A 14,482-nucleotide genomic window follows, 5' to 3' on the forward strand; every position below is an offset into this window, starting at 1 on the left:
TCTGGAGCCCCCTAGCCAATTTAATTCACTCCACATGATATCAAGATATGGCTGAAGGCACTGGATACTGCAAAGGCTATGGACACTGACAATATTGCAGCAACAGTACTGAAGCCTTGTGCGCTAGTACTTGCCGTGTCCCTACCCAAGCTGTTCCAGTAAACCTACAACACTGGCATCGACCTGGCAATGTGGAAAATTGCCAAGGTATGTCCTGTACACAGGAAACAGGTCAAATCCAACCCAAATTAATTACTACCCCATCAATCTACTCTCAATTATCAGTAAAGTGATGGAAGGTAGCATCAACAGCGCTATCAAGTGGCACTTGCTCAGCATGCGCGAATCCCGCATATCATCCACTGTGGGATTCTCCCAGCCCGCTGTGCTAAAAAATTAGTGCAGCAGGATGGGAGAATCGCCTCTCCGCATCTTCGGACTGTGGGAGGAGATCGGAGCAGTTGGAGGAAACCCACGTAGACATGGGAAGAACGTGCAAACTCCACACAGACAGTCATCCAAGGCCAGAATTGAACGGAATTGAAGAAGCTCGACACCATCCAGGACAAAGCAACCCACTTGATTGCTACCCTTCCAGAAACATTCACTTCCTCCACCACCAATGCACAGCGGTGGCAGTGTGGACCATCTACAAGATGCTCTGCAGGAAATCACCAAAGTTCTTTCAGCAACATCTCCCAAACCTAGAAGGTCAAGGGCAGCAGATTCTTGGGAACACCATCTCATGGAGGTTCCCCTCCAAGTTGCTCACCATCATGACTTGGAAATGTATCGCTGCCATTCCTTCACTGTCGCCGGATCAAAATCCTGTAATTCCCTCCCTCACAGCATTGTGGTTGGACCTACCCCTCACGCGTGCAGCGGTTCAAGAAGGCAGCTCACCACTAACTTTTCAAAGACATCTAGGGATAGGCAATAAATGCCCACATCCCCTAAAATGAATTTTTAAGAAGTTACGCCGTACTTCACGAGTTCTTATTTTGCGTAGTGGGTCTCCCAGCCTCTCTTAAGTATTCTTTTACTTTCTGTACACTTCTTTGGGGCCTTCTTATTTCCCTTGATGTAATCTGCTAGTATCTTTCACATTCCCTTTTAGCTCTTTTTTCACTTCTGCTTAACACTTCCAATATGCCTCATGATTGTCTTTACTTTTGTTAACTCCCAACTTTATCAAACTTCTCTACATTGGCCACAAATCTAATCAATGATCTCTGATCTATTCTCATTAATCTTAACATTTCTTGTTATTTCTTAACTCTACTATACAGACATTGAGCACCATCATCAAAACAAATTGTCCTTGGTACAATTGTAATATTGATCAAAATTAAGAAGGCTATCTCTGCTTCTGTTTTTGCTTCCACATCTCTTCAGAGAACTTTGCAACTGGGAGTACTAGTTAAACTGAGTTTCTGTCAATATCGTAACATGTTGCCTCCCCATTCTAATTGGTACCCTTAGCTCTCTGTTATTTCCAGTGGTTTCCAATTGAAACATTCTTTCATTCATTGTCCTCCTTCACCTTTCCCCTTGAGTTCTTTCTGATTTGTTTTGCTATGCTTCTCCATCATCTGCCCTAAAGTCCATCTTGTTGGTGTGATGTACATGTACCTTTAAAAGGGGGTGTATCTTAAACTGCTGTCCATCACTACCCATTATGAGACAGGAAGTGATATATAATCCCATAATTTTGTAGACTAAACACATCAGCAGTCAGAGGTGTCTACATAGCCTCCCAGTTACCATTGATTTGATTTGATTTATTATTGTCACATTTATTAACGTACAATGAAAAGTATTCTTTCTTGCGCGCTATGCAGACAAAACATTCCATTCAAGAGAAGGAAACGAGAGAGTGCAGAATGTAGTGTTACAGTCATAGCGAGGGTTTAGAGAAACATCAACTTAATGCAAGGTAAGTCCATTCAAAAGTCTGACAGCAGCAGGGAAGAAGCTGTTCCTGAGTCGGTTGGTACGTGACCTCAGACTTTTGTATCTTTTTCCCGATGGAAGAAGGTGAAAGAGAGAATGTCCAGTGGGCGTGAGGTCCTTAATTATGCTGGCTGCTTTGCCAAGGCAACGGGAACTGTCCATATATACTGCAGTTTTATCAACAAATAAAGAACCTACATTATTGTTATGCTAATTCTTGTTCTATGATTGGAAAAGATCAACACATTTTCTAGCATTGCTTCCTTTTTAGACTCTTTATTGTAATTATTCTTAACCTCTCCTCATTTGTTCTTCTCATTGTGCTCTGCTTATTCCATACCACGTGACATTCTCCCCCTTCAGAATGTAAGTGTAGCTTGGTGGGAGAGTTGGTGGGGATAAGGGTGAGCAGTGTGGTTATTCTTTTGCCCTGTTTCAAACTGATATCCTTGTTGTTGATGTGAGTTGTGAAATGTGACCGAGTTCCCCATTGCCCAGCACTGACATCTTTTTCACTGATGAGGATCAGATCTATTAAATGAAGGAAATATTCTGTGTGAACAGTGCACCCTTCACAACTGTTACTTTCACTAATCTTTTTTCCTCAGGTATATTTACAGTTTTTCTGAATCTTTGCAGACCCAAGACCCTGAGTGCCTATTTTCATTTCACTCTGGTGCGATCCAGGGCATGGGCCTTTCACCACTCACCTACCTGATGGCGACAACAGCACTTGACCGTAGGTTGACTTCTGAAATAAAATATGACTCCTTGTCGTTTAGTTGGCTTTTTTTTTACACAAAAGATTAACATCTTCTCTTGGACTTTGATTGAATTCATTTTAGACGTATGAACAGTCAAAGAAACAGGAACTAGTCTGATTTGATTTTCTTTCATTAGTTCATGAGATGTGACTACTGGCAAGGCCAGCGTTTATTGTCCATCCCTGAATGCATTGAGAATGTGGTAGTGAGCTGCCAAATGAACTATTGCAGTCCATGTGGTGTAGGTCCAGGCACTGTGCTGTTACGGGGGGAGTTTTGAATTTTGACTCGGAGATAATGAAAAAACGTTGTTTAATAAAGTTTCAAGTCGGGATGGCATACGTATTGAAGGGTCACTTTCAGATGGTGGTGTTCCCTTGTTTCTGCTGCCATTGTTCTTCTAGCTGGTAAAGGCTGCTGGTTTAGAAGGTGCTGTCAAAGGAGGCTTGGAGTGCATCTTGGAAATGGTGCACACTGCTGCCACGATGTGCCAGAGGTCATAGGATTGTTAATGACACAGAAAGAGGCCACTTCGCTGATCAACTACATGCTGGCCTTCCAAGGAATAAACCTAATCTGCCCCACTCCCCTTGTTCGATCCCCATGGCCCTGCAGGCTTATTTTCTTAAAGTGCCCCTCCAACTTCCTTTTGTAATTTCCTCTGACGAAGGGTCATCCAGACTCGAAACATCAGCTCTATTCTCTCTTCACAGATGCTGTCAGTCCTGCTGAGATTTTAGAGCGTTTTCTGTTTTTGTTTCCGATTCCAGCATCCACAATAATTTGCTTTCTTCTTTTGAAATCATTGTTGGTAAGAATTAATACTTGAGATGATGGAAGGGGTGCCAATCAAGTGAGCTGCTTTGTGCTGGGTGGAGCTTCATAATGAGTTTGAAAAATGCTACTGAATAGATGTGTCAGCAAAATTAAAGCCAATGGGATTAAAGAGACGATGTCAGCATGGATATATAATTAGTTAAGGGACAGAGCGCAGAGAGTAGGGGTGAATGACTGCTATTCAAGTTGGAGGGAGATATACAGTTGTGTTCTCTGGGGTCAGCATGAGGACCGCTGCTTTTTGTGATATATATTAATGGCCTGAACTTGGGTACACCGGGCATTATTTCAAAATTCAAATTTAAAAACAGATGATTCAAAAATCTAGTAGAAATGTGAATGGTGTATAAGAGTTTAAGAGACCTTTGACAGCCTGGTCAAACAATTGACACATGGCAGATGGAATTTAACAGAGACATGTGAAGTGATACATTTTTGGTAGGAAGAATGGGGAGGAGAAGTGGTACGAACTAAACGGCACATTTTTAAAGGAATGCAATAACAGACAGAGACACATTGGAGCAGACTAGGCCATTCAGCCCCTCGAACCTGCTCTGCCATGTGGGGATATATGTATACAAATCTTGGAAGATGGCCAGTCAAGTTAAGATACCTAAAAAAGGGAATGAAGTGCAATAAGCAAGGATGTTACAATGAATCTTTATGAACCACTGGTTAAGCCTCAGCTGGAGTATTGTGTTCAGTCCTAAACACCACATTTTAGGAAGGATGGCAAGCTCTTTGAGAGGATACGTAAGAGATTTACCACTATGGTTGCAGGGATGATGGACTTCAGTTATCTGGAGAGACTGGAGAGATCTGGTGATGTTCCCCCTAGAAAGTTGAGGTGAGACTTGGGGAGATGTTCAAAATCCTGATTGGTTTTGGTAGAATAAATGAGGAGAAACTGTTTCCAGTATCAGAAAGATGAGAACTGAAACTGAAGAACAAAATTAAATGAACAACACTAGAGAGTGGATTTTGGAACCAGTACGAACTACCTTATTCAGAACCAAATACAATATTCATTTTCACCCAGGGAATTTCCTTCAGCTTTATCTTTTTCTGTGGAATATTTTCAGTTCTACTATATCCAAACCCTGGCAGCTCGCTCACCAATACCTGAAACATTTTGCCATTCTCTTCACTATCTCTGTTTTTCATTCTATAAAGTTAAATATGATCCACTGTTTTCTCTTACGCAATTTGCAACATACAAAATGTTGTTAATAATAACCACAGAACTGTGTGATGTTACTTTATAAAGTTTATAAACAGGCTGCATTTGTTGCAGATGAATTGAGCCAATGAAATCAATGGTGTTGATGGCCATCGCAGGAGACAGTGTTTTCAGTTACATCTTTGAATAACACATTCATTATCTTTCCTAACACCAAAGTTATGCTAATGGGTCTATAGTTCCCTGGATTTGTTTTAATTCTCTTTTTAAATATATCAAGGACATTGGCTCCCTTTGATTCCCTTTTCTAACAAACTGTGGCCAGAGCCCCTCCAGACATAACCTTCATCCGACTATTGTTTTGGAAGGAAAAGGCTTGTATTCTGACTGACCTTTTGGTGGCAAATAGAACCTGCTCAGACTTTCATTTATATAGAAAACAAATGTAAAGTCAGACAGATGAAATATTGGGGTGGGGTAGGGGGAGGGTTGATCAAAGGCATGACCACCAGATAAGCTTTGAGAAAGCTTTGAAATAATAGATAGACAGCATTGGAGTTAAGGAGGGCACATGAGATGATATGATTTAGGTGCCTGAAGGCTCTGCTGCCACTGCGAGGCTGAGAGAAGCCCGAGTCAGAAGAAAGTCATAGAGACTTTGCAGGGGTGGACTATGGGGCTGAAGAAGATTGCCAATGAAGGGTGACATTGAGGTAAGGGAGAGATTTAAAGAGATGGACAAGAATTTTCAACTTGAGATGTCAGAGGGGGTGAGGGTGAAGGGTGAGCGGGATTGAATGTGAGACAGGATAAATGCAGCAGAGTTTACAGAGAGTGGGAGGATGGAAGATTAGAAAGTAGAATACAACCATGTCTGAAGGAGACAAAAGATGAAGGACTCATTGGTAGAGGAGAGACATGGTGCCTGTACATTTGGTCTCAATTAAACAGAGGGCTGAGATTGTTAACAATCTGGTTCAGACTTCGAGTTTCGCAGATGAATATGATGGCTTTTACATTCCCATTGCTGAGCTGGAGGAGATTAAGCTTGTTCAAGATGTTAGAAAGACAGTCTGATAGCACAGGGACATCCAGGGGATCAAGAGAGGTGATAGAGTAGTAGAGCTGGTTGCCACTGATGTGCTTTTGGAAGCTGAGAGTGGCCACTATAGGATAGATATCTGCGGAACTGCTGAGGCGAAGGCTCAGCTATGGAAGGAGAAGCCATTCCTTTTATGTGATCATCTTGAGATCAAATAGGTAGCTTACGACCGTGTGACAGTCATCCCAAAGAGCTGGACACTGAAGAAAAGACCGAAGGATGACACAGCTAGCTATCTTGACCTCTGGAAAAAAAATAGCCAGAGAGAGAAAAAGCACCATGGGCCACAGTCACAGAGTATTTAATTAATGACTATAGTTACTGCACTGGAGGGAATTAAACAGGGAGTTAAGTACAGGTGGGCGCAGAGTTGGAAAGCAATGATGCTTTCAAGCAGCTTTGATAGGAAGTGGAGGCTGGCGACAGGACAGTGATGAGCAAGGAATGAAGATTTGATGGTGGGCAGGTTTGAGTTGATGATGATGGTGGGCAGGTTTGAGGAGAGGGCCAATGCTTGTGATGAAGGGAACCATTGGCAATGACAGAGATAGCATGAGTACCATGATGTTGAGTGATCAGGAGTTGAGTGAAAAGGTGATTGATGAAAAACCCTGAGATAAAAGCCAGTTAATGCAGACGCTGAAACCTGTAACATAAACAGAAAATGCTGGAAAATCTCAGCAGATGTGACAGCATTGTAGAGAGAGAATAGGGGCAACGTATTGAGTCTGGATGAGCTCAAAGCTCTTTATTGCTCCCATTGACATTCTGCTATCTCATATTTTGCCACCATTAGCACTATTCATCCCGAAATAGCACCATTAACACTCCCCTTTGTCTTATGCCCATGACAAATTTGTCCATATCTCCTCTGCCCCAACCTATCTCTGTTCTTCTATTCTGTCCACCTCTTCCACCCCCTTTCCCACTGCATAATTCTGTACATTTTTACCTTTCTTTAGTTCTGTAGCACCATGGAATCCCTACAGTGCAGAAAGAGACGATTTGGCCCATTGTGTCAGCACCGACTCTCCAAAATTGCATCTTACCCAGGCCAACTCCTCTGCCCTAACTCTATAACCTGTGCATTTACCATGGCTAATCCCTCTACACATCTTTGGACACTAAGGGGCAATTTAGCATGGCCAATCCACCTAAACTGCACATCTTTGCACTGTGGAAGGAAATCAGAGCTACCAGAGGAAACCCAAGTAGACACGAGGAGAATGTGTATGCATCGCACAGACAGTTATCCAAGGCTAGAATTGAACCCAGGTCCCTGGTGCTGTGAGGCAGCAGTGCTAAACAGTGTGCCACCATGGGTCATTTAAATCCAGGAGGCAGGGGGGTTAGTAAAACTAAACTGCTGGGTTGCATTTTTATTCCTTTACCTACCAGCACTCACACCTTCAGAGGATTATCTATTTGCCTTGTCATTCGTTAGCATCTTTCCCTTACCCTTCTCCACCCCAACTTGTTCCTGGCATCTGTCTCCCTATTCTGCTAGTTAGCATTCATCCTCTTGAAGTGTTTTTTTAATTCACTTACAGAATGTATGTGTTGCTGGCTAGGCCAGCATTTATTGCCCATCTCGACTTGCTCTCGAGTAGGCAGTGGTGAGCTGCCTTCTTGAACCACTGCAGTCCCTGAGGTGTAGGTACACTTACAGTGCTGTTAGGGATGAAATTCCAGGATTTTGATCCACTGACAATGAAAAGATGGCAGTAGATGGAGCAAGGATGATAGGGGAGCCCAGACCAGAGGCCACAGTCTGAGGATATGGGTAATAACAGGACTGAGATGAGGAGAAATTTCTTCATCCAGACAGTGGTCAGCCTGTGGAATTCACTACTACAGAAAACAGTTCATAGAAACCGTACAGTGCAGAAGGAGGCCATTCGGCCCATCGAGTCTGCACCGGCCACAATCCCACCCAGCCCTACCCCCACATATTTTACCCGCTAATCCCTCTAACCTATGCATTTTAGAATTCTAAGGGGCAATTTTTAACCTGGCCAATCAACGTAACCCACACATGTGGGAGGAAACCGGAGCACCCGGAGGAAACCCACGCAGACACGAGGAGAATGTGCAGACTCCACACAGACAGTGACCTGAGCATCGAACCCGGGACCCTGGAGCTGTGAAGCAGCAGTGCTAACCACTGTGCTACCGTGCCGCTCGTATCTAAGGAGTTAGATATAACTCTTGGGGGAAGAAGGGATTAAAGAATATGGGAGTAAGGTGGGAATAGGCTGTTGAGTTGGATGATCAGCCAAAGTCATGCTGAATGGCAGAGCAGGCTTGAAGAGCCAAATGGCCTATTCCTGCCTCTATTTTCTATATTTCTGTGCTGTATTTCCAAGGCAGAATGGTGAGTGACTTGGTGAACTTCATGGTGGTGGTGTTCCCAGGTATCTGCTGCCCTTATCCTTCTAGATGGTAACTGTTGTGGGTTTGGAAGATGCTGTGGTAGATGGTCCATACTCCTTCCACTCCTCTGTTGTTAAACTCCCTATTATTGTTAGTAGCTGATCTTGATTTTAAATGTGTGAAATGTGTGCAAGTCTTTTTTATAAACATTGGTGTAAAAGTGAGGGTTGCTTCAGGTACTTAGCTTTCTTGATGTCAGAACTGGTTGTTGGTGAGAATTATGTTTGTCATTGCTTGCTTAGAGATTTTTGTTAGGAAGTCAGTGCTAAAATCTTCAGCTTCTCATGGTTTTCTTCTTCCTTGACAATTTCAGGCACAGTGCGCATCTACGACTTTGTGCAAAATAACACAATGGCCATCGTGAAATACAGTCAAGGTGGAACAGCACTAGTCTGGGCACCTCTTGTGGTATGTGCGATCTCACTACAGTTGATTGTTACTGCAACCTCTAAGAGAACAGGTAGCCTTCTCATGTTTAAAGATGGGAGATGATGAAGAATTTAGCAAGAATGCGCCGGTGGTGAGGCGCATGCCTGCAACTCTCTGACAGATTCCAGGTGCATGCCCGGAAAACATAGCTGAAATTTGTATAAGGAGCACTCAAAATGGGGCAGATTTTCAACTTGGAACCTTGGACATAAACTGGATTGGAGCCAGTCCCTTGTTAAAAATCATTAATTTTAGTGAAAATCAAATGTCTTTTATCTCTTTATATTTCCTTAACTTTCTCTCGCCAGATTTTTTTGTTTCTCGGTTTCCTCTCTCCATCTTTCTCAAGGGAATACATTCAGTAGCCTTCGAAACTTGGCATGGAGATCAGAGTGAGGGATTAGCATCAGTTTCAACACAGGCTCTACACAAATTTTAGGCTGCCTGCTGTTTTTAAATGACTTCAGCATCCATCCAGCACTAAATGTGCTGATAACTGACTGGGAGTCAATATTGTAAATGGCTAGCATCAGTTAAAGCTAGTCAGTGCCTCTTCAAAGCAAGGTGTATTGTGGTTGGAGCAGATGGTGGTAATCCTGCAGGAGCTGAATCTGGCCTGGGAAATGGCACAACATGGGAGAGAGTGGGCTGTAAGGTTCCCACCCACTGCACTGGAGACGAAGCCTGGGAGAAGAGGTGCACAAGCTGCCAAATGACCAGGGTCTGGTCGCTTGGGGAGTTCTGGACTCAAACCAATGCCTCCTTTCACGTAGCAGCTGAAGGAAAAGGAAATTACGTTTAAGTTGAAAGTGGAAAATGTCATTGAGGAACGGAAATCTCTTGAGATGAGGAAATCTGAGTGTTCAGTGAACTGGTCTCATGGATGTGTGACCCTGGGATTCCCTGGAAGTCTCTGAGGTGAGTGATGGAACTCCTGCTCCGTCACTTTTATCCACTCTTGCAGGAAGTTGCAGCTGAGGAAATTCCCACCAGGAGTTGAGGATAAGAGTCAGAGTTCAGTTGACTGTAACTGTTATTGCATTGGTCTTATTGTTGTTTCTATGATATTTGAAGGCATATTGGCATTTCAACAATCTGCAGTGCGATATGTCAATTAGCAGAAATCAGACTAGAGTAATGCAACATTACAAAGCTTGAACTGGGAGAAACTGCTTACATTCTGGTTAGAGCCTGCCTATGTGAGGATATTTAATTTCAGGAGATTTTCCTCCAAATAAGGTTTAGTTTGGAGTTTGTTGGAGATTACTGTTGAGATTAAATCCTGCCATATTATTTGGGCAACATGGTGATACAATGGTTAGCACTGCTTCCTCACAGCACCAGGGACCTGGGTTCAATTCCAGCCTTGGGTGACTGTCTCTGTGGAGTTTGCACATTCTCCCCCTGACTGCGTGGGTTTCCTCCGGGTGCTCTGGTTTCCTCCCACACTCCAAAGGTGTGCAGGTTAGGTGGATTGGCCATGCAAAATTAGTGTTTAGGGGGATTAGTGGGGTGAATACATGGGGTTACGGGGATAGGGCCTGGTTGTGATAGTTGTTGTTGCAGGCTCAATGGGCTGAATGGCCTCCTTCTGCACTGCAGGGATTCTGTGATTCAGAACAATGCTGGCTGCAGCCTGAGCTTTCATGACAACACGCTGAGATTGAGTGACATCAGACTGAGCTTCCACAGCAGGCACTCATTAACTGGGTGAATGCTGTTTTTGCTACAATGTAAGAAGTTTAACAACACCAGGTTAAAGTCCAACAGGTTTATTTGGTAGCAAAAGCCACACAAGCTTTCGGAGCTGGCTTTTGCTACCAAATAAACCTGTTGGACTTTAACCTGGTGGTGTTAAACTTCTTACTGTGTTTACCCCAGTCCAACGCCGGCATCTCCACATCTTTGCTACAATGAAGCTGAGACCTTGGCCATCAGGCACTGCATCATGGTCAATTCTACAAGTATGCTACCAAAGATAGTCACCCATTCCATGTTAGAAAGGATGGGCTCCAAATTTTGTGCAAACCACTGTGAGAATTTGCTTCTGGACTCCTCCGTGCTTCTTGACATTGAGGGCCCGATTTTACCAATTTGATTCTAAGTGCTGGGTGGACTTCATTCTGGAAGTGTTTCAGATCCGGCTTTTAGACCCATTCTCCAGCACCCTCCCGAGCACCTCTGCCTGAAAAAAATATCAGCGATTCTGAATCGCACTGCACAAGCCTGTGGGTGGGGCTCATCACGCCCAAAACCCTGCTGCTCCGATCGGCGCCTCCAACTGTGCATGCGCAGAAAGAAAAATGATGGAATAATGCTCTCCTACCACATCCCTCCCGGGCCGGATAATGCCTTACCCGGCCCCACAGACATTGACCCACTCCCACAACATTACTGACCCCCTTATCCCCCCACCTCCCCGCCACCCAGACCGATCGTGGCCCCCTCTTCCTCTCCCCCCCAACGCTCTCAGGCAGAGTGGCAAAGGACTACACCCTTCCCCCTCACTCATCTCAGGCCGAGAGATCCACCCTCTACCCTACAGATATCAGGCAGGGCGATCCCCCTCATCCCCACCCCAGACCAAGGCCCCCATCTCCACTGGATTCCAGTGGCTGTGTGACACCTCCCTCTCTCTCTCCCCTGTCCTCAATCATTGAGGCACTCATTTCACCCCCCCGCCCCCTCCCCTCCCCCCCACCCCCGCCCCCTCCCCTCCCCCCCCCACCCCCGCCCCCTCCCCTCCCCCCCACCCCCTCCCCTCCCCCCCACCCCCTCCCCTCCCCTCCCCCCCCCACCCCCCTCCCCACCCCCGCCCCCTCCCCGCCCCCTCCCATCCCCCCCCACCCCATCAGCACATCTGCAAGTGCTCACTTGCCTTCCCCTCAATGCTAACAAGCAAACTGTATGGAACTTGCTGGAATGCTCTGCCAAACTGCCTGCAGCTGATCTGCCCTAACGAGGGGCAACTCCATTAAAAACACAAGATTGGACAGGCAGGCATTCCTGCCTGACCAGCCCCCTCGATTCTCTGAGGGTGACCTAGGGAGGCTGCTGGATGCAGCAGAGGCGAGGCGTGACACCGTCTTCCCCCACTGGAGGACACAGACCAAGGGGAAGCTGACGGAAATGCGACCTGGGAGGAAGTCGCTGCCTCGGTCAGAGCCAGGGCACTGGCCCCCCGAACCGGGGAGCAGTGCCAGAAAAAAGTCAATTACTTCATCCGTGCAGCAAGGGTGAGTGCTGAACCCCACCTGCATCTTCCCCAAAATCTCCTCCAGATCTTCCCATCCCCAGCACCCTGCTTGTTTCCAGCTCCTGACCCCCAAGCACCTCCTTCCTACCCCCAAGAGCCTCACTGCACTTGCCCTCTAAGAGCCACCACCTGATGCGCTGCAAGAGTCACGCTTTCATTTCATTCATGGCTCCTTCTGTCTCCACAGGAGAAGACCAAACACAACACCCATGAGAGGACGAAGGCAGGGGTGATGAGCCAGACCTCTGGGTCCTCACCCCCTTTGAGGAGCAGGCGCTGGAGCTCTCCAGAAAAGGGAGACAAGGGCTCCAGCGAGGGCTGGAGTCAAGACGTGAGCACCTGTCATTCCTTCAATCACTTTGAGGCAACTTCTCAGGGGCACAAGTTTCGGGTGCAAGGGGCAAGGTTTAAAGGAGATGTACGAGGCATGTTTATTTGCACAGAGAGGGTAGTGGGTGCCTGGAACTCGCTGCGGGGAGATCGTGGATGCAGATACGATAGTGACCTTTAAGGGGCATCTCTACAGCTATGTGAATGGAATGGGAATAGAGGCATATGGTCCCCGGAAGGGTAGGGGGTTACAAATCAGATGGGCAGCCTGGTCGCTACAGGCTTGGAGGGCCGAAGGGCCTGTTGCTGTGGTGTAATTTTCTTGGTTCTTTGTTCTATGTTCAATGGAGACATGTGAATCATGTGTTTGGCATCGAGGATTCCTCTCCCTCCCTTGCACTTAAGCTTGTGTCCTGCAGGGACAGATCGGACGCCTCGGGCTTTCTGGACTACAGACCCCGGCTACAGCCCCCACCCCTCCTGGTTCAGACAGTTTGGGTGAAGGGACCTCCGAAGATGGCACCGTTTTGGTATCAGCTGCCACCTCACAACTCACCATCCCAGATACTAATACGTCGGTGGGTCCAGTTAGTGTTGAGGCTTCTGGGTCACTCTCTGGTGAGCACAACACATCTGATGATGTACATCGGGTGGTGGAGGGAACGTCTGAGGCCTCTGGCATGTAGGGAGCCTGCCGGAGGTGAGGACTCAGCTGGCCCCAGGCTACATGCTGGGCCTCTGAGATCACTTCTCCCTCAGCTGCTGGAGATACAGCAACAGAGCCAGGGAATGCAGGAGGGGCTGAAGGCCACACTGGACCAACTACGAGGCTGTTGGGAAGAGTCCCAAAGCTTTCAGGTGGACCAGCTATTGTTTGTGTTGCATGCTTCCCAGGCCAACACTGCCAGGGTGCTGTCTGCAGTGGAAAGCCTGGGGCAGGGAATCTTCACATAAGTGGCAGGCTTCAAGCGATGGCCCAGTCACAGCAGACTCTCAGAGGGCCACGGTCGAGTCACAGCGGGCCACAGCTGAGGGACTGAACAGGCTTCTTGAGACTCTGTGGCCCATGGCTGAGAGGCTCAAAAGCTTGCCGGAGACCCAGCAGGACACAAAGCACTGAGACACAGCGGGCTATGGCAGCAGCCGTTGAGAATGTGACCCAGTCTCAAAGGGTCACGTCTGAGGGGTTGCAGAGCATGGCCCAGTCTCAGAGGGCCACGGCTGAGGGCTTGCAGAGCGTGGCCAAGTCTCAGAGAGCACTTGCTGTGGCCATTGAGAGGTAGCCCCCGACTCAACTGACCATCGCTGAGGGCCTGACCACCATGGGTAGGACGCAGGTGGTCCTCCAGGACTGGCAGTGCCAGGTGATGCCAGAGCTTCTGGAGCTCACTGCAGAAGTACCATCGTCCCATGGAGTGACCCAGGGGTCAACAGGAACCCCAAGACAAGAGGAAGGGCTCGCGCCCATGCCGGGGCCTTCCAGCCAGGAGACTGTGGTTGTGGCTACACTTTCTGACTCCCTCCTTCCTGACATCGGGGCATCTCAAGGGCAGCGGGATGAAGAGAGTGTCATGGAAACATCCCAGACGCCTGGAAGCAGACCAGGGCCCTCAGGGTCCAAGGCCTCCAGAGGACGCCCGCCACGCCCATGACAGGCCACGGGGCGAGGCAGGCAGCTGGCCCCCTCCACCTCCAATGTACATTTGGGGAGTCACTGATACATAGTGGTAGGCCACATAAGGTTAGGAAGTTGCAACTGCACTGAGATGGCATGGATGAAGGGCTGCAGGAGTTAGAAAGATATTTAAGCACCTTAACGTTTTCTGTTTACAAGTTTTTATGTTAGAACGTCTTATTTAAACACCTTTATTGTAAATAAATGTTTTTTCACCACCCACCTGTGACTAATTTCTCTCGATTATGAATCCTCTTCCATTGATGATCGCCTGAGGGATGCTTCATGTTGATGTCGGTTTGGGAGGCCCCTCAATGCTGTCACTGAAAAAAGAATGGCATTGGTTCCCCAGACCCCACGAGTGATCTCCTTCCATCCCCCACCCCACCTGCCCCAGGGCTCTGTATGGGGGTTTCAGATCCTTTATCCACTACACAGAAGTGGGTCCAGGTGCCAGCGTGCATGTGGAGCTCAGATAGGAGTCAGACTAGTTTGCACCAGGGCATCATCATAATGGTGTTTA

At 47.0% G+C, this 14,482-nt stretch overlaps 1 protein-coding gene across 2 annotated transcripts in view; it reads left to right on the forward strand.

The window, feature by feature from the left end:
* The window catches only part of cfap44 (cilia and flagella associated protein 44), a 218,205-nt gene that overhangs the window by 88,011 nt on the left and 115,712 nt on the right, over nucleotides 1–14,482 (forward strand). For both annotated transcript variants that reach the window (XM_078232289.1, XM_078232290.1), the window contains exons 11-12: nucleotides 2,593–2,692; nucleotides 8,583–8,677. In XM_078232289.1, the coding sequence (XP_078088415.1) occupies nucleotides 2,593–2,692; nucleotides 8,583–8,677 (195 nt within the window). The remainder of the gene's footprint in view (nucleotides 1–2,592; nucleotides 2,693–8,582; nucleotides 8,678–14,482) is intronic.

The sequence above is a fragment of the Mustelus asterias genome, chromosome 17 (assembly GCF_964213995.1).
Source record: "Mustelus asterias chromosome 17, sMusAst1.hap1.1, whole genome shotgun sequence".
In the NCBI taxonomy this organism is placed as follows: Eukaryota; Metazoa; Chordata; class Chondrichthyes; order Carcharhiniformes; family Triakidae; genus Mustelus; species Mustelus asterias.